Source organism: Synchiropus splendidus, chromosome 17 (genome assembly GCF_027744825.2).
Source record: "Synchiropus splendidus isolate RoL2022-P1 chromosome 17, RoL_Sspl_1.0, whole genome shotgun sequence".
Taxonomy (NCBI): Eukaryota; Metazoa; Chordata; class Actinopteri; order Syngnathiformes; family Callionymidae; genus Synchiropus; species Synchiropus splendidus.
The window spans coordinates 17,283,086-17,305,037 of NC_071350.1; the positions used below are offsets into that span (position 1 = coordinate 17,283,086).

The window sequence follows — 21,952 nt, forward strand, 5'->3', positions numbered from 1 at the left end:
GCAACTTCTCCAGGAAGCCGCTCTTGTGGTCTCTCCGTCACAGCGCTGAAGCAGAGGGATTTAAACCTTTGAAACTCTTCCAGTCGCTTGACTCGAGACGTTCAGGTTTTAGACCACTTTCGCTTGGGACAAACAAAGATGCCACCTAAGAGGCGAAGCGGCGGGAATGCTCAGAGAAAGGAGGCGAAAGCCACTGTTGATCCCCCTCCTCCCGATGAGAAAGACAAGACAAGCGAGTTGTCTGCGAAAAAGTAAGACGTGTTTATGTCTTCTACACTTCACCGCTGTGTTCCAACGAGACTCCACGGCATGTTGAATATGTTACAGTTGTCACCTGTGGACACGAGTCCTTATTACTGTCCTGCCCTCCTTTTTAGACACGAAGACAAAGATGCTGAGTTTGTTGGTCTCTGTGAGAGTCTCCATGTCTCTGACCCGGTTTGTGACCGAGCCTGGGCCCTCTCCAAAACGGTCCAGGAGTCCCTGGATCAAGTGGGTGTGAGTTCCCTGGTCGCCTGTCCGGACATTAAACTTGTTTTTGAGCGTGAAGATTAGTGCTCCATCCGGGTGCTGTACATACACGGGTCGTGTGTAGGTAGCTGTCCAGGGTGTCCCCTGGTCTTACTCCTCAGTTGCTTGGGATTGACCCAAGTGTCTGCGTCCTCTTTGAAATGTGGCTTGGTTTGCAAATATGCTTTGTGAGAGTTTATTGTTAAAACAAAGCCAGCATTAACACCATGTCCCATATTGCTGTGCAGCACCTCGACACGCCTCAGTCGAAAACATGATCATTACGCAGTAGCTACATTTGTCCTTCCTTATAAGAGCTCAGTATTTGATAGCAGCTGTGAACGTCTGACCCTCCTGCAACATAAACAAATGGAAATTAGTTAAAGAATGAGTGAACAAGTATTGTGTCGTATTGCTAGTGTCGTGTCTCTTAATTTCTGAAGAGACACGACACAGCGAAAAAACACTTTTTTTTTAGTCACTTCCGCTGTTTCGTGCATCTCGTGGTTGACCTCAGTTTTGGCTGTATTGAGCTAGTCTGACTCCAACACTGTTGCCTGTTTCTCCTCAGGATGCTCAGAAGAAACTGTGGGCTGCTTGCCTGTATGTGGCTATGACTGACATGGATGCGGCCTGTTTCACTTTCACCCAGGTCCTGCAAGCAGTTGGTGTGAAGTAAGCACATGAAACATACATACAATACTGATGTCGGGAAGGTTGTTGTTTACAGTATCTGAAAGTGGAGATGAAATGATCACCTTCCAGTCAGAACTGTTTTGGTTGTTTTTTTTAATTTTTTACAGTGTGAAGCAGTTTCTGGCTCTGGTGCGGAAGTTGGACGTGAACCTAGACACAATAAGCACCAAAGTGAATTCGGCTCTGACCCGACAGGAGAAGAGCTACAACACGCTGCTGGCTCTGTGTCAGCGCTTTGAGAAGTGAGTTGGTTCATCACACCCACAGAGTGAAGCTTGTGTGGTTAGCAGTCACAATGTGAGACCGTTGAGCTCGAAGGGAAACCTGTTCATTGCAGTGAAGGCGTTAACCTGCCTTGAAACTAGATCACGGAAGGATTCAAGCGTCGACAGTGGTGTGAAGTCTGACCTGGTACAGTATGAATCATGCGATTCCTGTGATTACAAATGCGACATGAACAAACAAACCAGTGTCAGATCAAGGATTTGTTTGGTGCGGCAAAAATATGGATCGCAGAGCTAAAGCCAAACCTTGTGTGTTTGGACCATCAACCATGGTCTTACTTGGTCCAGGCCTTATCCTCATTCATGACTGTAACCAGCCAGACGTGGCTCCACTACTGAACCACTAAGTACTAACATGGGAAATGAGTTGGCTCAGCTCCCGTGTAAGCTTCTGCTGGAGAATCAGAGTGAACCAGTGGAGAAAAGGTGTCACTTTTGGGCATCTCATTGGTTTGTCACCTCAGCAGTATTGATACTCTCAGCTGGAGCTGTTTTAATATAAGTATTTTTTGCTTGCTATGTTTCAGGATCTGCAAGAAGATATTTGTCTCCGATGGAAAGTAAGTCGGAAATAAATACTTGTAGATCAATTGTTTCTTTTGTTTTACCACTCTGAGTCTGTTTGTTTAAATTACTCTCCTCGTGATCTTCGACCTAAAGATTGTGGTTGTATTTTTAAGGGAGCAGGCGACTTTGCGGAGCTGCTGGACGTTGTTTTTGCTGGCTAAAGGTGAGAGTTACTCTTAAACATTTTTATTTATTGATACTTCTAACACTTTCTTGAGTTATTATAGTGCAATGAGGGAGACAGTGAAAACCATTGGTTTATTTGTGATAAAACACCCAGAGTGATGCATAGTTGAGGTGATGAAGAGAGTGCAGGCAGGGTGGAACGGCTCAGAGTCTGATTTCAAAGACACAGATATTGAAGTTGACTAGTTTAATTCTGAATTTATATCCTCTACAGTAAATACTAAACAGAGCACAGGCTGAAACAATACATTTCAATCGTCATCTTGATGTGTCTCATTGAAAGAGGTTGTTTCTCCCCGTGCTTCCAGGAAGAGCTCTCCAGATGGAGGACGACTTGGTCATTTCGTTCCAGTTGCTGCTCTGCACGCTGGAGTTGTTTATCAAGCGCTGCCCCGGCAGCCTGCTGCAGCCGCTCTACAGTACGTTCATCTCGCATTCACCGGGAGTGGAAGAGAGTCCCTTTCAGTTGGTCCTCAAACCAGGACGTTTTTCATTGTAGAATTGATATTTGAGTTTAGAAAATTGTCCCCTTAAATTCTTATGAAGCTGAGATCAGAGACATTGTGTTGTCATCTGTCTAAACCCGTCACACCCCAAGTCCATTGAACATAGGGCGTTTCTCTGGTTGTCTATTACTCATCAAATCTTCAGCCTTGTCATCTTCACTGGTGACCAAGTGCTTGAGTATTGTTTTTCACATTATCTTTCAGAATCGTCCATCAGTAAAGTTCCAAGCCCACCGCAACAAACTTCCCGCCGCAACCAGAGCAAAGCCAGAACCCGCCCCACAGAACCGGTGATGGACGTGCAGCTGCTTGAGACTCTCTGCAAAGAGAACGAATGCAACGCTGAGGAGGTGCGCTCACTCTTCTTGTTCATACAGTTAAAATGCTGCTGTTTGTTTCACAATTTCTCTTCTGTTTTAAGGTGAAGAACATCTATCAGACCAGTTTCTCGGCCTTCCTCGGATCGCTGGATCTTCCAAAGTCTCTGGATGTCTCTCAGGTAGGACCTCACCGCACACATCTGCTTCACCATGAACTTCGTTGCCGTCTTCCTTATTTCCATCTCCAACATTCGTGGTGCAACACTGTTTCTCTTCTCCACGTATCCAAACCATCTAACCTCTTTAACCCCTCCACACGTCCCTCTGATATACTCATTCATTCCTCTTCCTCCCCCACTCTCATTCCTCTTCTCAAATTCCTCCTTTATCCCACTACAAATCTCCCCATCATCCGCCAACATCATGCTCCATAGAGACTCAGCATAGCTATGTCCTGCACCTCCCTCACGTTCTTCTCACATGCACCTGACTTCCTTGCTCAGTCCCTGAATTGAGTGGGCCAGAACTGTAAAGAACTTCGAGTTGACAGTTGGGGGGAGTGTCATTTATGGGAAACCAAAACAACAGGAGAATTAAGAAACATTTACCGTACTGGATTTAAGTCTCAATAAAAAATAGATTGCAGACAGAACACACAACGTGGCATCCAGTTTATTGTTATTCTCAACAAACAGCCGCCAAACCTCATTGCACTTTTTAATTCAGCCGCAGTCTATAAAGTTATATTACACTCCAAACTAATTTCATTTTAGACTTGTTGCCTCGTAAAGTGGCACGGTTACAAGAGTCTTTGTTTACCGACAGAGAGCCTCAGGGCTGCGGGTTGCCCCCATCATGTTTGTTCTTCCATAAAAACGTGTGAGGAACATATTTGCCGAGACACTGCGGTGTTTGTTGTCAGCCATTTTGATGTGTCACAGCTGTTGGGACCTGTGAAGCAGCCTCAGACGTAAATTGAACTTGCGTATTGATCTCCCAGGCAACTGAGCGACAGAGCACTTGAATAGTGAGAGCAGAAGGGGGTCAAGCGCAAACAGCATTGCCCCATTTCCTGGAGAATAATCCATGAAATGACTACCAGCTTGAGGGTCATGAAATGGTGATCAGTCATAGGGTTACTGTTATGAGTCATCGAGAGCACTGATTCTTAACCATAGGGATGTGAGCGCCTCCTAGAGGGCTGCTAGAGGTGTTTGTTTTACACCTATGGGTCGTGAGGTCCACGAGACCATGGTGCCATTGTTACTGCCATTGAATTGACTTGACAGCTGCAAATCTGTGACAGTCAACAACTATGGAGAAGTTCTTGAAAAGAAAAAAAAGAAAGTGATGGCGATAAAAACTGCTCATGAAAGCACCTGTTGAAGCTGTTTTGAAAATGAATTGGTATATTTTACTACTTTTACTTTCATTTACACTTCATTTATATATTCTTTCGTGTTGTGATAAAATATACTATTTTTATTTTGTGATATTTACACATGGTTTTAGTATATTTATTTTATTCAGAACTGAATTTTCTCAACAGTTTGCATCAAGAGTATTTTTTGTATTTTTTTTCATTAGTAGATTTGCACCTGGTTCTGCTGTTGGTGGAACTTTCCATGACAAATATCTTTGCGATGATCACATCTCACTAAGTTTTTGTTTGTTTATGTGTAAGTAGATTAAATATTATTATTATTGCTCACAAATGAAATCAAGTGTAATGAATCATTTCTTGTACTTGGTTGGTCCCCGGAGCCATTTGTTCAGGGAAAGGTTGGGCCCAGAGATCAAAAAGGTTAAGAACCCCTGATCTAAAAGAACGTTTAGGAGAGGTTTATCTTCTTTCAATTCCAATTTTGAAGTGGCAGAAACATCCTTCATGAGTTGCTGATGATGCTATCTTGTCTTTTCTAAGATCTTCACTCTGGTCATTAGAGTCCTGTGAAGTCTCACTGGTTCATGTAGAAGATCTAAATCTCCTCCACAGACGGCTGAACTCAACAGGCAGTATGAAGAACACTACCTCAGAAGCGGAGACATTGACGGGCGCTTGTTCTTTGACCGCGACACCTCTGTCATGCCTCCTAAAGTTGACGTGTAAGTTAGCCTCCCTCCAAGCCGAAAGTTTCCGCGGGATAATGTTCCTTCCTATTTGATGTTTAGCACTCAGGTGGAGAGAACACCAAAGAAGAATTTGCCAGAAGATGAATCCTCGCTCATTCCACCGCAGACGCCAATCAAGTAAGGAAGGATTTGAAAAAGAAATTTGAGTTTACCCTAAAAAAACTCAGTGGTCTCAGAGTTCTTGTCGAGTTCTTCAGAAGTATTTTTGTTTTTTTGTCTCCTCAGAACGGCCATGACCTCCATACAGCAGCTGCGACGAGATCTGAGCTCTAGCGGAGAGCAACCATCGGCTGCTCTTCTCACCTATTTCAATGTGTGTTTCCTCACGTCTGCCACGTTGACTCTCAAGTCGCACTGCGGTTTTCTTAATCCACGTTTGACTGTCGTAACAGAACTGCACCGTGAACCCAACACAGGATGTGCTGAAGCGCGTGGAGACGCTCGGACGTACCTTCAACCAGAGGTTTGGTCAGACAGTGGGTCCGGGCTTTGACACGCTGGGGAAGCAGGTAAGTCGTTGGCAAGTCGTGTTTTTTTTCTTCCTCATGTCATTTGTGTCTTCACATCTTCTCCAGAGGTTCGAGCTCGGCGTCACACTCTACTACACTGTCATGGAGTCCTTGTTGAAATCGGTAGAGTATTCCTTCCATTTTGTAATATGAGGATTGTGATGAAAATATTTATTTTCTTTAATTAATTTAGCTGGAGAATCATTTGGTTTTTTTTTCAAAACTATTTTTTTTGTGGCCAGAGCTAATGTTAATTTAACTTCAAATTAAATGTTTTAATTTATTCTTGACCATTTTAGTTTTCCCCTCATGGTTGTGAAATTCTGAAATTCAGTTTCTTTTTATTTTATGAATTATTTATTACATTTTTTTCTGTCAAGTGTTTTTATTTCTTGTTTGTAAGAAAAGAAATTTAAATGAAATGGGGGGTTACATTTGAGATTTATTTCTCCCCAACTCTTTGTCATAAATTGGTGGATAAAACACGGTTGTTTTTTCCAAAGTTTACAAGAAGAATAAAATGAGATTTCTATCATCTGCTTATCTCCATGTTTTATGTTTCACTCAGGAGGAGCAGCGACTGTCGGTGCAGAATTTCAGGTATGTTTACCAGTCTCTTGTCTGTCTGGGCTTTAGTTTCACGATTCAAGTCCTCCACCTAAACCTGCCTCCATCGTCCTGCCTAGTCACACCTTCACGTCCTCATGCATCATGGACCTCATTGGTCTGGTTCCTCTTCATTGCCCACATTCTTGGTCACTGTCTCTCTTCTCTTCATGTCCAAACATTCTGACTTCCTCAACTTTGTCTTCAAACGTCTCCACGTGGTCTTCAGATGTACTTGTTTCTACTGCCTTTGCCTAGTGACAACTTCAGTTTTTGACTCTTTCTCTCTGACTCCTGAGTCTCCAAACCACTCATCATAGCAGTGAGCACTGCAGTAACCCCACAGTTATTTATCACTTGAACCATTCCCACGCTGCTTTAACTGTTTAACACCCACTTGTAATGGAACACTTTGAGTCAACCTTACACTTGTGCTAGAATCTCACGGTAGCGATGGTCAATGCATGTCATTTGCTGGAAGATCACATCAACAGTGACCTAATTCTCTTGGACAGTAAACTTCTCAACAATGCCACCTTCCACACGTCACTCCTGGCCTGCTCTTTGGAGGTTGTCATGGCGATATACGATGGTTGGTGAGATATGAATTGAAGTTTTATGAGTGGGAGCCAAAGTTAAGACCCTGGTTTGATCTGTTAGAGAGCAGCTTCAAGTCTGGAGGTGGAGGAGGGGGAGAGACTGGGCGATGTTTCCCCTGGATCCTGGACGTTTTTGGCCTCGCAGCTTTCGACTTCTACAAAGTGATTGAGAGCTTCATCAAGGTCCACCCCAATCTGAACAAGGATGTGGTCAAACACCTGGAGACATGCGAGAACCTCATCATGGAGCGGTTCGCCTGGACCACGGTCAGTCTCCTTTGTTTCCCATATATATTGATAGATGTAGTCAGAAGTGCCACGATGACAGGGGTTTTGGTTTTCTCCACTAGTCCAACCTCGCATAATCATAAAGAGGCCTCACATCAAAATAAAATGTGAAATAATAAATTAAGTTATTGCTACTTAAAATGTACAAAATGGCAACATCAGGTGAAACAGTGTTTTAGGGCTACAGTTCTCTGTACGGGTCAATACACACACAGAAATGTACGTAAATCTTCTAAATGTTGTTTTGAAACTTAACTTTGAATTTTATTGTTCAAAATGTGGGGTGAAGGTGTGTATGCTTGGATGTGTCCTTTGTCAAATGTTCCCTTACTTTCGACGTTTCGCAATGGCCCGGTCGCCTCAACCATTTCTTACTGCAGATCATAACTAGTCATGGCATGAACCTGTCAACAACAAACACTACAAATATGGTGGACATATGAAGTACAAAAAAATGTTTTTTTTTCTTCCACCTCCCAGTGTGTCACATGTTTTCATCTTGCTAACACTGTAGATAACTTGACACCGTTTTAAACAGATTGAATGACACACTGATCAAAGCCCCTTTGTAAAGTAGTGGTGACACTGAAGCAGAGCAGCACTGGTGAACTAAGTAACCATTGGCGTATTTGTTTGCTGCAGCTGGTTGAGATAAACAGTCTAATCGACTTGTTTTTTGCCATTTATCAACGTTGTTTTTATTTCATTTATGCAACATGGTCTCAACCAGAAGAACAGTTGAATAACGGCTTCTTCGACTGAACTCTTTGGTCAGGGAAGTGGTTGTGTGTCAGGTCAAATTCTCCTGTCAAGGAGTCACAGGACAGATTGTATTCTCACCGCTGAGCTGTGTCCTGATGAAGTGAGCAAACACCAGTGTGACCTCACTGCCAGTCCATCCTGAGGTCACTGTGGGTACCAGGGTGCTTCCTACATTGTCTGTCTCCGTGTGCCCTGTGATGGACTGGGGACAAGTCTCGGGTGTCCCTTGCTTTGGCTGACCTCTCTCTGGATCAGGCTGCTGGAGAAGCAGTAGATAATAGGGTTGAGGCAGCAGTTGGAGCTGGCCAGAACCAGCATCGCTGGATGCAGCAGCTTGGTGACGGTGGCGAGGCCGCAGCTCTGCAGCAGCCCTACGTGTGTGAGAGTGTAGACCAGCAGGTTGATATGGTACGGGGCGAAGCAGAGCAGGAAGATGCACAGGATGCAGTAGATGACTCTGAGTGTGTGTCGACGACTGCGGCGCATGTTCGCCGATCTGTGGCCCTTCTGGACGAGCACCCGCAGAACACGGCAGTAGCTGTAGACCAGGAGCAAGGTGGGCAGCAGGAAGGACAGCAGCACTAACCCCAGTGCGGAGAGGATGATGGTGCGGTGTCGTGGGGAGGACGGATCGAGCAGGCAGGGCTGCTGCTTGTGCGTCGCTGCTGATCGCAGCAGCAGACTCACGCTCAGACCCAGAACCAGACACCAGATCCCTCCACAGACCAGCTGAGCGGCACGGAGCCTGCGCTGTGGCGAAGCCAGCGGGTGCACGACGGCAAAGTATCGATCCACAGCGATACACACGAGGAAGAAGAGCCCCCCATACAGGCTGATGTACTTCAATGTGAAGGTCAGCTGGCAGTAGTCGGCCCCTGGAGTCCAGCTCACACTCATGAACAAGGCTCTCGCTCTGTTGTGGTAGTAGAAGATCCTCAGGGGCAAAGAGATCACGAAACACAAGTCGGCGGCTGAAAGACTGAACATGTACAAGGCCGTGCTGGTCATGGAGCAGCCGGACACACACAGTCGGTGCAGAGCCAGACTGTTGGTGGCTAAACCGAGGAAGAAGATGATGCTGTAGGACACTCGGTAGAAGATGAAGCGGTAGCTGCTGTCCACGCTGCAGTTGGACAGCAGAGGCTGCCACCCGTCTGTCGTGTTCCACGGATCCATGACTCACTGCATCGCTGTCGTGGCGCTGAAGAGGTGTTTCAGCACAGGTGGTTATGAACCAGAGCAAAATAAAGTAGCCCGCAATTACATGTTCATTACATGATTTACCGACTCCTTAACACAGTCTACTTCTAAATATATCAATAATCATTATAGTTTGTTGGTCGTATTTTATATTTTTATTATCTGTTCTGATTAACTCATAAATGGATTTTATATTTTGATAACAATATTGAGCTGTTTATTTATTCCTTTATTCATAATTGAGTCGTGACATCAGGAACTGACAGAAAAAAACAAACTTCTCCCACAAAATATTAAGGATTTATTCTAACCCTTTTAATGGTTTTCATTAGAAATAAAAGTATTTATTTATTTTAGCATGTCAATTCTAAATATTTAGCTGTTTTACAAAAATTCTAATAACAATTTCCCAAATTGTGTTGCATTAATATAAATGCTTTTAGATCCTTGCAAACTAAACCCAAAAAACATAAAAACTTCTACTCCGTATTGAGATGAGCATATGCATCAGAAATATTACGCAATGTCTCTCCGTCAAAGCTAAGATATGAAAGAGATGACATGAGTCAGCATTACTCACCAGATTTCAGCTTCGATGATGCTGCGACAAATGTAATTTTCCAGTCCACTGGTGTGAGGAAGCAGCAGGTCCGACCGTTAAAGGTGCAGTTTAGCACATGATTCTGATTGATAGGCTCACGCACAGCCCCACCTCTCACCTTGTGTCATCACCACATACACACAACGCCCTCGACATTAAGTACACACTACTTTATTGCTCAAATCCATGTGTACGGCGGCAGAGTTTGAGTCAATCTTTAACCTTTGTTTGTAAACCTGACTGATAAAGGAGCGCCCCGATTCACAGCTCGACGTTAAAGACGTTAAATTTAAAAATGTAAACCTCCTGTGAAGTGAAGTGAAGTCGGCTCTATTCTATGTGACACTGAGGCCAACAGTGTCACATAGAAGATGTGTTCTTATTTATTGTATTCACTTGCCCCCTTTTGTGCTCTCTCCACCAGCCTCATCTTTCAGTAGAAGCATGAGGCATTTCCCTGTCAGTGTGGAGTCTCCGCTGGCTGATTGAGTTTAGATCTCCGTTCATATTGCGTCTCCGCTTTTGCCCGTTTGTGATCCTGTGTGTCAATCCTTCTCTGTGAACATTTGACTCGGTCATTTCCAGAAGGGAGTCGTCCATCTCTTTCTTTACCTTCAGGTGCGTTCAAACCAAACTGTGTGGAGCAAGGACCTGAGACAAGACACGATTTGTGGAGTTTAATAGTCGGAGACTAGATTAGACTGTGTCATATGCAGAGAGGGAAAATTCCTTAACAAGAAGTGAAATGGATGACAAGCTGATCGTAGTTGTTGACCCAGAGACGCCCGCGTCTCAGTCTCTTTTTGCTTTTAATATGCTTCCACAGTAGAATAAAAGGCTTTTGTAGTTCCCCTTTCCACCATGTTTACTCCCCACTTCTCTTCAGACCCGCCCCTGGCAGACTGACCTGCTTCTATGATGCATCTTTAAACCAGCGCCTGACACTAACAGATGGCACTTGGAGTGCTGCAGTCTCAGAATGCTACCTGTTGCTAGAACCTTTCCATAAGCTGTCCACAAAATAGGCAGGGGCCGTATTCTGTTGTGACCCGATCTGACCGGGTTAACCCATGTAACCGCCTGACAACTGCAGCGTCTGTTTAATAGATCGGATGTAGAGGCGGATAAAAACATTCAAGCAAATGTCCACTTCTCCTGGCAGGTCAGAATGAAACTATAATCTTGGGGCAGGTGGAGCAGGAGAGCTGAGGTGGTGATGGTGAAATTGTAACTCTGGATTAATTCCAAAATGACATCAACAGGAAAAAATGTGTGGGGAGGATGTGGGGAAGTAATTCAAGCACTAGAGGTCGCTAGTGACTCAGACCAGCTTGAGCTGTGTTTTTAGCATGTGCTGTCAGTGTCCCCCCCCCCCATTAAGCCGGTGTGGAGGAAAGTCCAGTTTCTGTTTGGGTCGGTGATAAGGCCACTCCTGGTGTTAAACTGTGAACTGAGCATGAAAACACTGGTCCTCTTAAGCCCTGCACGTCTGTCTCGGAAGGCAAGTTGTTTCTTGCGTGTGAAGGTGTCGCAATCCGCTCATGAGCAGTGGTTCGGCTTCCTCTGTCAGCAGACCCTCAGGCAAAACCTCTTCTTGGGAATGCAGCCGAGCATCGTCTTGCAGCTCGGCCCAGACGCACATTTCTCTCCGTTCTGCTGTGTTCGTTTTGGATGTCAGCGTCAGGTTTTAACTTGCTGTCATAGTTTCTCACAGGCTTATGCTGTGCTTTATCATTAGCATTGTCTCTGCTTGTTATGGCCCTGTATGTGATGAATGACATGCTTATCGTGTACATTGTCCAGCAGTGCCACACACGCACACACACAGCATTGTATTTATATCCTTGTTAGGACTTCTGACAGTTTCCCATTCTCATAACCCTCCCCCCATCCTAAACCTAACCACTGGAAACAAATGAGGAACCATAACCACTTAAACCCAATTGTAATGACAGTTTTATTTTTTTAAGTCTTCATCCTCAAATTCGGCTTTTAACTTAAGACTGGCAAAACTGTCCCAACTAAGCCAAATGTCCTCACTAGGAGGAGTTTTTTTTAATATAGACAAAACCAATCCTGCACACACCCGTGTTTGTCTGAGTGAAGACGCTCATTGATATAATACTTTCCCCAGGCGCTGACCCTTAATCTTCCAGAACATAGGGTTAACCTTAGCCTTTACACCTAACCAACCCAATCATAATAGCCTAGTTATTTTGAATTCAACTGACCTAAATGTGGTTTAAAGAAGTGCAGACTGACCTAAGTATCCTCACTTTGCAGAAAGGTGTTTGCTCCATTGGTTAAAACACATTCTGGTTCTCACATAGATACAAGTACAAGAGCCCACACACACACACAAATGCAGTTTTTTTTTACTCTGACTGTGGCCTATCTCGTGTGCAGTTTCCTGCTGTGACAAACTGTTTACTTTCAGAATTATTTCCTTGCACGGCACGGCTACAGTGAGGTCTGTTTAAGTTCAGCAACCCAACGCACTACACTTCTATCAAGCTATGAATCGACACTTGCTGTAGCACATGTTCAACTGCTGAAGGCGATGTGCATACAGCAGCAGGTGGATGTTTGTTTCACTGTCAGTGTTGATTTGTCTATTATTCTGGCGGGGTAGTTTGCGGTATTGACAAAACCGTATTGGCTTCTTGCGTGCGTGAGCCCCATGTTTATCATCACGCACATCTTGTTGCTACGCTGCTCTTGTTGTGGGCACAGTACTTTTACCGTTAGAGTCAGAGTTGAATGACGTGTTTTTAATTTATCAACTAGAGACATGGCTGTTGCATGTGGCATCAGTTCAACCCTTGGAAAGGGAAAAGTTTAAACGAACATGAGTCAAACCTTGCTGCAGTGACTCGCAGTCATTCCTTCCAGAAAAGAAACATGTTGGAGTTTTCCGTCAGACTGGCGGATTCATTCCACTTCTGTTTTGCGTGTAACTCATGTGAAGGCCATGCTGAGTGTCGGCTCTGGTCATGATCAACAATGCCAGCGTCTGCCCCCTGCTTCCTCTTTTCAACAAGACTCTTCTCCTTTTTGTCATTGGTTTCCACATCTGGCCTACAACCTCGACTGATCTGTGTCATTCCAATTTACATGTGCTTGAATAATAATGCGTGTGGCCTCTCTTAATGACCGTTTCCTCCTTCGCTTCATCACTTGATGAGGATAGTAAAATAAATGTGCTGAAAATATGCGAGGTGCTGTGGTACAGGTTTCCACCCTTCCTGTAGCTTTAAGCTTTTTCTGTGTCGCCACAGTGTTTTCATTGGATCACGTTTCACACTCTCGGCCTCTGTGTCCAAATGTTCCAGTCGCTGAGTCAATACTGGCGACTGCACCCTGCTTATGTAATGACTCCGTACGGAAGTCACGTCGGAGGAATTTGCCACGCTTTATAATTGGTCAGTCACTAAACCAGAATCAGGAAAATTGTTTATTTGCTTCAAGATGAATTACCAAAGCGCTCACATGCTGCTCTATAAAGTGCCACAAATACTCAAGAACGGTACGCGAAAACTCATAATACTGTTCATGCTTCGGCAAAGCGGGAAATTCTGCTCTTAATTTACAGTCACACAACACTATATTTACTTCACCTCATACACACTTCTCTTTCTCTGTTGAAAGTCTTGGAAACGCCCAGATGGCGGACGGACATCAGGAGCGTTTACATGTTTGAAAGGTGATGCTTTTAGGCTTGTGTTTCACTGGTGAAACCGTTATTGCTCAGCGGCACCATGGCCACGTTTTTAGGAGTCGTTCTGGGGCTGCTCTGCGAGCTGTCGCCCTGTAGCTTCTCAAAAAGCCTGGCGCCGTTGTACCAGACGGTGGACTTCCGTTTGATGGAACTCTGAATGGTCTCCGAAGTGAAGTAGTAAATCACCGGATCGAAGCAGCAGTTGGTCACCGCCAGGCAGAGGGCGATCGGGTATATGGTCCTGACCACGTCCTCTGCTTCGCATCCCTTCAGAACGTTGGAGCGGACCATGGAGTAGAAAATCAGATTCACATTGTAGGGAATGAAGCAGAAGCAGAAGATGAGCAGATGCACAATGATCATCCTCAAAATTTTACTCTTGTTCAGGCTCCCGCCGCGGCTGATAGTTTGGGGTTTCCGTAGAGTTCTTAGCACCATGGCGGAGCAGACGAGGTTGACCAGCAGCGGGATGATGAAGCCCACGGTCTCGATGAACACCACCACCTTTATAAGCTCAGATTTCCACTGCTTCCTGGAGTAGTTCTCAAAGCAGAAGTGTTTAGTGGCATCGTTTTTGTTCTTGTCTGACGTGGTGTCCAAAAACAATCCGGTGGGGATACTTCCAGAGAGGATGATCAGCCATACGACGCAGCAGGCCAGCTTGGCGTTCCGCTTAGTCCGAATTCTCTGTGACCGGAACGGGTGGACGATGGCCAGGAAGCGGTCCATGCTGATGCAGGTGAGGAAGAGGATGCTGCCGTACATGTTGGTGTAGAACAGCGTCACCGATATCTTGCAGAGCGCGTCTCCGAAAAGCCATTCTCTTTTGATGAAGTAAACAATCCGAAAGGGAAGGCTGAGCACAAAGAGAGAGTCCGAAACCACCAGGTTGATCATGTAGGTGGTGGTCTCGTTTCGTAGCTTCAGCGTCCAGCCGAATATGTACACGGCCACAGCATTAAAAATGAAGCCCACAACAAACACCAGTGTGAAGACGGTGCTGTAGAGCGGGTACTTGAAGTCGTCACCCTTGTCACACTTTGTCCAGTTACTGCTGTTCATCTTCAGAGGAATGTAGTTGTCCTGGAACACTCAGTCTCTAGTTGGAGTTCTGTCAAATAGTCTTCAAATCCAAGGTTGCATGTCAGCAGGAAGAGTTTGAAGAGCGCTGTAGTCCATGTTGAAGAAGCCGCTCTGTCTTGTAGTGGTGGATTCCTGTCGAAATCCTCCTCCGACTCTTGACACCAGCGTGATAACGCAACTGTCTGTCTGTCAGACACTGCAAGACAAAGAATCTGCTGAGCTCCTCGAGCAGTGGGCGGAGCCCTGAGTGGGGTGAAAGTCCTCCCCTTGCTTCCTTTGTTTCTCACCTGAAATTCAACTCACAGATGTCACTTTCATTACGTTAAAATAGAAATGGCTCCATTTTTAAAGTTTCTATTCCTGTTTTCAGCTGAAAGAGTGAAGCAATTCATACACTTGATAATCCCGTTGCAGCTCTGAGGGACCAGGTGCCGCTCTGAAGCGTCAGCAGGGTGTGTCGACTATGACGACAAGAATGTGCTCATAACTTGTCTGTGCCTGCAGTGGCTGTTGGAAGATCAGAGAGGGGAGACGCTTCTTATCACAAGCTCACCACTAATCTCTGCGTGGAGATGTTAATATTTCATAGCGTGATGCAACGGCTGCATGTGACAGGGTGAACGAACGGGTTGAAGGTTGGGGTTTTCCTAAAGCGTCTGCATCTTTGTTGTGCAGCGGTTGTTTGAGCTTCGCCTACGTCTGAGCGCTAGAGCCGTATCAGCTAAATATGTGTGGAATCCCCCACATCGCATCATTTCAGAACTGTGTCTGCACTGCAGATTTTTGCTTTAGTTATGCTTTTATAAAGGCTTTCAGCCCAGATCTTATTTCTAGTAATGAAAATGTTATAAGAATAAGCTGCAGTAAAAAAAAAAAACACTTGGAGCCTTCTTAACCCAAGTTATATATCTGTTTTTTTTACCAAATCAAACTGTTGTGCACAGGTATTTGTAATATTAATTGCTGGTATTCTGTAGTACAAAAACATGTCAGAAATATTCAAATTTGCAACCTTGAAGCAACCTTGAGGACTGCTTGAGTTGTCTTTTTCTATGATTTCATTCAGTGAAATCCTCACGTCAAATTCCTCACGTTTCCAGAACTAGTTCAGTGCCAGCTAAATGTTACTTTATAATTGCTGCTGTCACTTTAATAAGTCCATGATGGGGTGATGAGCATCACCTTGGAAAAATGAGGCTCACACTTCTCATTGGAAACATAACTGAGAGTTAAATGTAGTTTTTCCCCTGTGGATCAGCTCTTCTTCCTCACAGCAAGTGGAGCTTGTGCCTCACCCTTGCCTGACTCGTGAACAAGACCCCAAGATGCTTGAAAGTACTTTAATTCTAACTGAGAAATTGAGGTTGCCATGCAACCAAAAAGCAAAATAGAGCTACATAGAATCATTTAATTTGCATCAGTGTCACTGTCATAAAGTTGAAGGGTTTTTTTGGTTTAGATTCTCCTTTACACACTGTACCCCGTCCCCATTCATCATTGCCCCTCTTACCCAGGCCGCCGATCCATTTCAAATTGGGCTACCATCTTGGTGATGTCATGGAGAAAATCTCCCAAATCTAGTATGTAATAAAGATGACGTTTGGTGTGAAAATGATTTGGGAGAAATGAGACAACATAGAAATATGTTGAGAAGAAACCTCGTAATGAAAATTGAAAACCCATTTTATGACTAAATGCCTATGAAACCTGTGCGGTTAACTGTTGGAAAAATACCTCCTGATGTGAAGAGAATGTGAAACTGAAACCTTTGTGACTCACCTCACCAGTTTTCAACTTGCAGGCAAAATTTTAAATACGAACTTCATGACGTCGACCCTGTGTGTTTTCCTCGCTCTCTGTCTCTGAACGTGTTGCTTTCGAACTCTGTGTTCCCGCTCATGACGCTGGTGTGGTGTCCGCAGGGCTCTCCTGTGTTTGAGCTGCTGAAGCAGGAGCACGAAGGCGGAGCCGCGGAACAGGTGGAGGCGCCTGCAAACTTCTCTCAGCCGCTGAACCACAACCATACTGCAGCTGACTTGTGAGTCCTACCACATCACGTTTTAATGCTCCTTCACCCAAGGAGAGATGAGACAGAGTCACTTATGATGCTCGGTGAATTCACTCATGTCATGTGCGACGCCAAACGCTCACATTTGCCCACAAATGTGGCCGCCAAGGGTCGCGATTCAGACCATTCTGAATCCATTCCTAAATGTTCAAATACCCATGATCCAAATGAAGAATAGACGGACGTAAAAAGCGTCACCCGAACACTACATGGGGCGGACGTAAACGAACATGGCCGTCCGCCAGTTCCATCTCTCTCCAGGCTGTTTCTGACCCCCTACTTTCAATTTCCGCTCACACACACATGCCCCACCTTTACCTCTCAGACTCCGCCCACCCAAACCTCCGTCAGGCTCCGCCCTCTGTAACAAAACAACAAGCGCTCACTACACACTCTCAGCCCAGAAACTACTCACGGAGCATCATCATAAAAAAGATGGACTTATTTTATCATCAGTGCTTATTTAGCATGTATATTTATTTATCCATTTATTTGGTGTGTGTGTTTGCACATGAAATCATAAAATCATTTCAGCCTGGACATTTTTTAGGCTAAAAACTGACGCTAGCTTTTCACTAGCTCATTTGCAAAGCTCCATATTTCCTGCCGTGATGTTCCAGAACCATAAATGATGGCATGAACGACACATTCTAAACTCACCGGTTACTCACTACAAAGGCTACGGCACATTGCTAACCACAATAGCAATGTTTCGCTAAACGGAGCTACACATTGCTCAAAACTGCCACTGAACCGGTTGCTAAAAGGAGCACCTCATGCTTATAACCTTAGCACTTGCTCAAGGAAGGGTAACTGATCCGATCAGTGACGGATGCTAAAATGGAGGCGTCACCAAACAAAGTGTACAGCTACATGCTCGACGAATGCAAACCACGAAGCTGTATGGCTTTGCGTGACAGCATAACTTGTGAGTAAGTTGAGCTCAGCACAGCCTGTGGCGAAATGTAAACATGCTAAGGCGAGCGGTTTAGGAACACACGGGGAGACGACATCAACACGTGGCTCATCACAACAACACGCTGCTAAACACAGTGAGACAACACTGTTACTGTCAGCATCCCAAATGCATCACTGCTTGGCTGAACTACACATGTCTCCTCAGGTCACTTGGCAAATTGGCGTTCTCATGAAGTGTCTCGGGGTTTATGATCTGCAGTAGTCATGAGCAGCCATAAAGCGCAGGTGACGCGCCAGATGAGGAGGAAATGATAAACTTCACCACCCTATCTGTGCCTTGTGCTCATAGATATCTGTCTCCGGTGCGTTCCGGCGTCCGCATCCTGCCCCCGGACTCACCAGCCCGGCCCGCCTCGCTCCCTGCTCCCCCTGCTGCCAGCCAGACGCCACTGCAGCCCAAGTCCAACTCTCTCAGCCTCTTCTATAAGAAATGCAAGTTCCTCCCAGCGTCTGCTCGATGGAAACCTGTGGGTGTTTAACGTGTTGTTTTCACCTGGTGCAGTGTACCGACTGGCCTACATGAGACTGAAGATGCTCTGCTCCAACCTGCTGCCCTCTCACCCAGAGCTGGAGCCCATCATCTGGACTCTGTTCCAGCACACGCTGCAGCACGAGTTCGAGCTGATGAGAGACCGACACCTGGACCAGGTGAGAACATACGCTTTGGAAATCTATTTACTTTATTCTATTGAAGATTTGTTAAAATGTGAATCTATGTTTTATTTACCCTTTTATTGTCGAGTAACATTACAAATATAGTGGGGATGTAATTGAGTAATATATGAGTTTTCATTTCATTTTTAAAATGCTTGGATCATAAATGAATAGCAATGATAAATATAAGTACAATGTTAATAGTGATTAAGGAATATCTGGATTTGTTTTTTAAATTGAAAGTGGAAAAAAGGAGATTCAGAGCGCCCCCACAGGCTTGTTTTTATTTTGTTAAACTCTGAGGTGTTTTGTGTTTCATTCATTCACTCCACCTTCAGTGTCTTGGTGCAGGTGTAGAGACAAAGTAGCGTAAATTCCCCTCCACAAAAATTAAAAATGGACGATATGCAAAGGTTTAATAGAGAAATGAAACTGGTTGGAGTCACGTTTGTTCAGATTAGCGCGGTCCAGCCTCGGAGGTGTGGAGAGCGAGCACCTCCCCTGTGACACTCTACCACGGTCCAGTGTGGAGACAGGAAAGGTTTTACACCTCAATATGAAGAAAAAACAGTCAGTAAATGGAGCTAACGGGACACGTCTGCATACAGAGGCTGCGTTATACACAATAACAAAGCGCGTCGTGGGTCAGATGATCGGTCCGCGCACGTTATGGTTTTTCCGGCTTTTTTCGGGGGCGTTCAAGTTCTGGATTTTTGTTCGAAATCAGAAGCAAAAAAATCTTGAAATTTTTGTTTAAAATCTGGGACATTTGAAAACCGAGGTACCACTGTATTTTACTTTTTGTTTATGGACTGTGTGACTGTAACACAAAAACCCTTTCGGCAGCTGATGATGTCGGCCATGTACGCCATCTGCAAAGTGAAGGCCGTGGATCTGCGCTTCAAAGCCATCGTCACTGCCTACAAGAACATGCCCAACGCCTGCCAGGAGGTGACGCCCCCTAGTGGAAGCCGCCGCCGCCGCAGTGGTGCGCCCGAGTCAACGTGGTTGTGTTTCTCTGTCGCAGACCTTCAAGCACGTCCTGATCAGCGAAGGCCAGTACGACTCCATCATCGTCTTCTACAACAACGTCTTCATGCAGAAGCTGAAGACCAACATCCTGCAGTATGCGTCCACACGGGTCAGTGGAAGTTTTAGCCTCCTCTGGTTTCACAAAGACTCAGTAGTCTCATGGAGACTCTCTGATTCTCTGCAGCCGCCGCCACTCTCCCCGCTCCCCCAAATCACCCGCAGCCCGTACAAGTTCCCCAACTCCCCTCTGCGCGTCCCCGGCAGCAACAACGTTTACGTCTCCCCCATGAAGAGCAGCCGTATGTCCCCTGGTATCATGACCCCGCGCTCCAGGTGAGTTCTTCCCTCTGACTCCTGATCCACTTCAACCGAGTCGCTCGTCTTTAAAACGCCGGTCTTGTTTGCTCGGCAGGATGCTGGTGTCCATCGGGGAATCGTTCGGCTGCTCGGCTTTCGTAGGTGTCACCCGTCAGGTCAAACCTTCCTGTGGTGTCCGCTGTTGTTTTAACCCCTGTGTCTCCTGCAGCAGACCAATCGCTTCCAGATGATCAACCAGATGGTCAACGGCAGCGATCGCTCCTCCAAGAGAAGCCTGGACCTGGGCACCAACCCCAAACACTTGAAGAGGCTACGATTCGATGTGGACGGACAGGACGAAGCTGACGGGAGGTTGGTGGAAGCTTTGAAGTTTTAATTCCCAGTCAGTTGCGGCGGCGCGGTGGAGCAGAGGTCGGTGCTGAAGCCTCACATGAAGAAGGTCATAGGTTTGACTCCTGGTTTGGAGCAAACTTTCTGCTGCAGTCTGTATGTTTCCATCATGGTTCCCTCTAAAAACCTACATGCCACTGGAACACGTGTTGGACCGAAGTGCTGTCCAGGGTGTCCCTCCGTCCAAGTCGCGGAGGCGTGGCAGAATATCTCATCTCTCTTGTGATACTTTGACCTCCGATATAATATTGATGACTCATCTTGATTTTTTTTTGTTCAATTCCAATTCATATTTTAGCCAAGTACCACAGTTGCGATTCCTGTAGAGGAAATCAGAGTGCATAAGTAAAGGGAGCAAATATGGCCAACAAAAAAAACAACACCCGAGAAGTTATGTTCCATCAAATAGTTTTGACTTGGTTTGTCAGGTTTAGTGATATTATGGGATTTTTAATTGTATTTTTTACTGTGTACTATGTCACTGTACTTAGAATACTATTGTGGTATTGTGGAGCTGAATTGAGTGGGGATTTATAACGTATTTAAGAATCTAGTTTTATTCCTGTTAGTTTTAGAGGAGTCTATGATGTTTGCTGATGATATAGTGGTCTCCAGTGAAAGTAAAGATGATTATAGGAACCAAGATGGAGTGCGAGTGTAAATGACTGAGAGGCAGGAGGGTCGGTGAAGATGAGGAAGTGAAGGTAGAGCAGATGAAGGCGAGGTTGGAGAGGACTGTGACAGAATCCTGGCAGCCGTGAAGAGTTCGCACTTGTATCTCCCGTTCTCACCCTTGTCGCTTCACTTTGCAGCAAATCCGGCGGCGACTCCACTCTGATACAGAAGCTGGCGGAGATGAGTGAGTCCACAAACATCTGTTGTTTCGTCACACGACAATAACTGACCCCCAGGATCTTCATTTCAGGCTCGGCTCGCAGCTGCATTCAGGAGCAGAAGCTGAAGGAAGACGCCGACTCGAGGAAAGAGTGACTCCAGACCTGCTGAAGTGACCTGCACTGTTTATCACAAAAGTGTGCGTGCGAGTGTGTATGTGGTAGCTTTAGCCTCCAGCGGTTTTTATTATTATTATTATTGCTTGGATTTTCATTGAACTATTTTTTTTAATGTAGCTGCAGAACGTTTCATACTTCTGTTATCGCTGCGTCAGCTTTGATTAATCATGAGTGCTCAGTCAGCACTGGACGGGTTCAAACTTGGGCCAGCAAAAGTGGTTTTTGGTCGCCGTCTTGAATCACTTCCTCAGAGCTTTGATTTCCCTCCACAAAAATGAAATATTGTCGAATGAATTGCTGAGCGCTGTGATGGAGCGGCAGCAAACGGACGAAGACTTTTATTCACCGTGTTGCGTTGGTTTGTTTGCCGAACGATGAGGTCAGTGAATGCATCATTGTGAGGAAAAGTGTGGCATATTCTCAGTTTGTCCTTGTCCTTGGTAGATGCTAAGCAGGACGTAAAACTCATTTTTAATAACAGCTATGTGCTCTGAGACACTCCAGCGAGAGAGAGTGTGAAGAAGGTCATTGAACGCATCATTCAGTGCAGCGTAGCTGAGTAATAATGGACCTTTTTCTGAGGAATTGTGAAGCTGTCACCGTGAATGCATCATTTTTGACTCCTCCTAAATCTTAAATTGAATATTGTGAATTTTTGTCCAATCAAAAAAAACATGTTTTTATTGTTTTAGTGTTAAAAAAATAATGAAATGATTTAGTTAGACCCCGTCACTCTGGAAAAGTTGAGGTGAGAGTGGATTTTCTGACTGGCACAACCAAGACTCTTGTGAATTGTGAAAACTGTTTTGTTCCAGGATTTTCTTTCACATTGTTAGACGCCGCTTTTTCTCCTGCTGAATATTTCTACGTGGCTCGTTCACTGGCCGCAATAAAATACTGATCTGATCCGGTCTCGTGGTCACATCCTCTG

The 21,952-nt window shown here is 45.2% G+C and overlaps 2 protein-coding genes across 5 annotated transcripts; one reads left to right on the forward strand and one right to left on the reverse strand.

Moving 5' to 3' along the window:
* Positions 1 to 21: 21 nt before the first annotated feature.
* On the forward strand, positions 22 to 21,918 carry rb1 (retinoblastoma 1). 4 transcript variants are annotated; one of them, XM_053847835.1, is made up of 27 exons: positions 22 to 251; positions 378 to 498; positions 1,082 to 1,185; positions 1,314 to 1,448; positions 2,018 to 2,050; positions 2,171 to 2,220; positions 2,552 to 2,662; positions 2,954 to 3,099; positions 3,171 to 3,248; positions 5,066 to 5,175; positions 5,242 to 5,319; positions 5,428 to 5,515; positions 5,595 to 5,711; positions 5,778 to 5,834; positions 6,280 to 6,311; positions 6,833 to 6,909; positions 6,978 to 7,183; positions 16,491 to 16,606; positions 17,904 to 18,046; positions 18,117 to 18,262; positions 19,115 to 19,219; positions 19,296 to 19,409; positions 19,485 to 19,633; positions 19,713 to 19,755; positions 19,827 to 19,969; positions 20,821 to 20,867; positions 20,934 to 21,918. In XM_053847835.1, exons 1-27 carry the CDS (start codon positions 139 to 141, stop codon positions 20,996 to 20,998), a joined length of 2,727 nt encoding a protein of 908 aa, XP_053703810.1. In that variant the 5' UTR covers positions 22 to 138; the 3' UTR covers positions 20,999 to 21,918. The 4 variants fall into 4 exon arrangements, with proteins under 4 accessions (XP_053703810.1, XP_053703811.1, XP_053703813.1 ...); XM_053847836.1 differs by having other exon boundaries at positions 19,830 to 19,969; XM_053847838.1 differs by having other exon boundaries at positions 378 to 492.
* On the reverse strand, positions 13,220 to 16,468 carry LOC128748831 (lysophosphatidic acid receptor 6-like). Its single transcript, XM_053847840.1, has 2 exons — positions 16,348 to 16,468; positions 13,220 to 14,764 (listed from the first exon to the last, which is right to left on the reverse strand). The coding sequence occupies exon 2, from the start codon at positions 14,545 to 14,547 to the stop codon at positions 13,480 to 13,482; it is 1,068 nt and encodes a 355-aa protein (XP_053703815.1). The 5' UTR covers positions 14,548 to 14,764; positions 16,348 to 16,468; the 3' UTR covers positions 13,220 to 13,479.
* Positions 21,919 to 21,952: the final 34 nt, after the last annotated feature.

Excerpts from the sequence above, each read along its gene's own strand:
- rb1 (XM_053847835.1), top strand. The coding sequence starts at position 139 with ATGCCACCTAAGAGGCGAAGCGGCGGGAATGCTCAGAGAAAGGAGGCG. Across the intron at positions 2,663-2,953 it reads CCTGCTGCAGCCGCTCTACA|AATCGTCCATCAGTAAAGTT; the intron begins GTACGTTCATCT and ends ATTATCTTTCAG. Across the intron at positions 3,249-5,065 it reads AGTCTCTGGATGTCTCTCAG|ACGGCTGAACTCAACAGGCA; the intron begins GTAGGACCTCAC and ends TCTCCTCCACAG.
- LOC128748831 (XM_053847840.1), bottom strand. The coding sequence starts at position 14,547 with ATGAACAGCAGTAACTGGACAAAGTGTGACAAGGGTGACGACTTCAAG.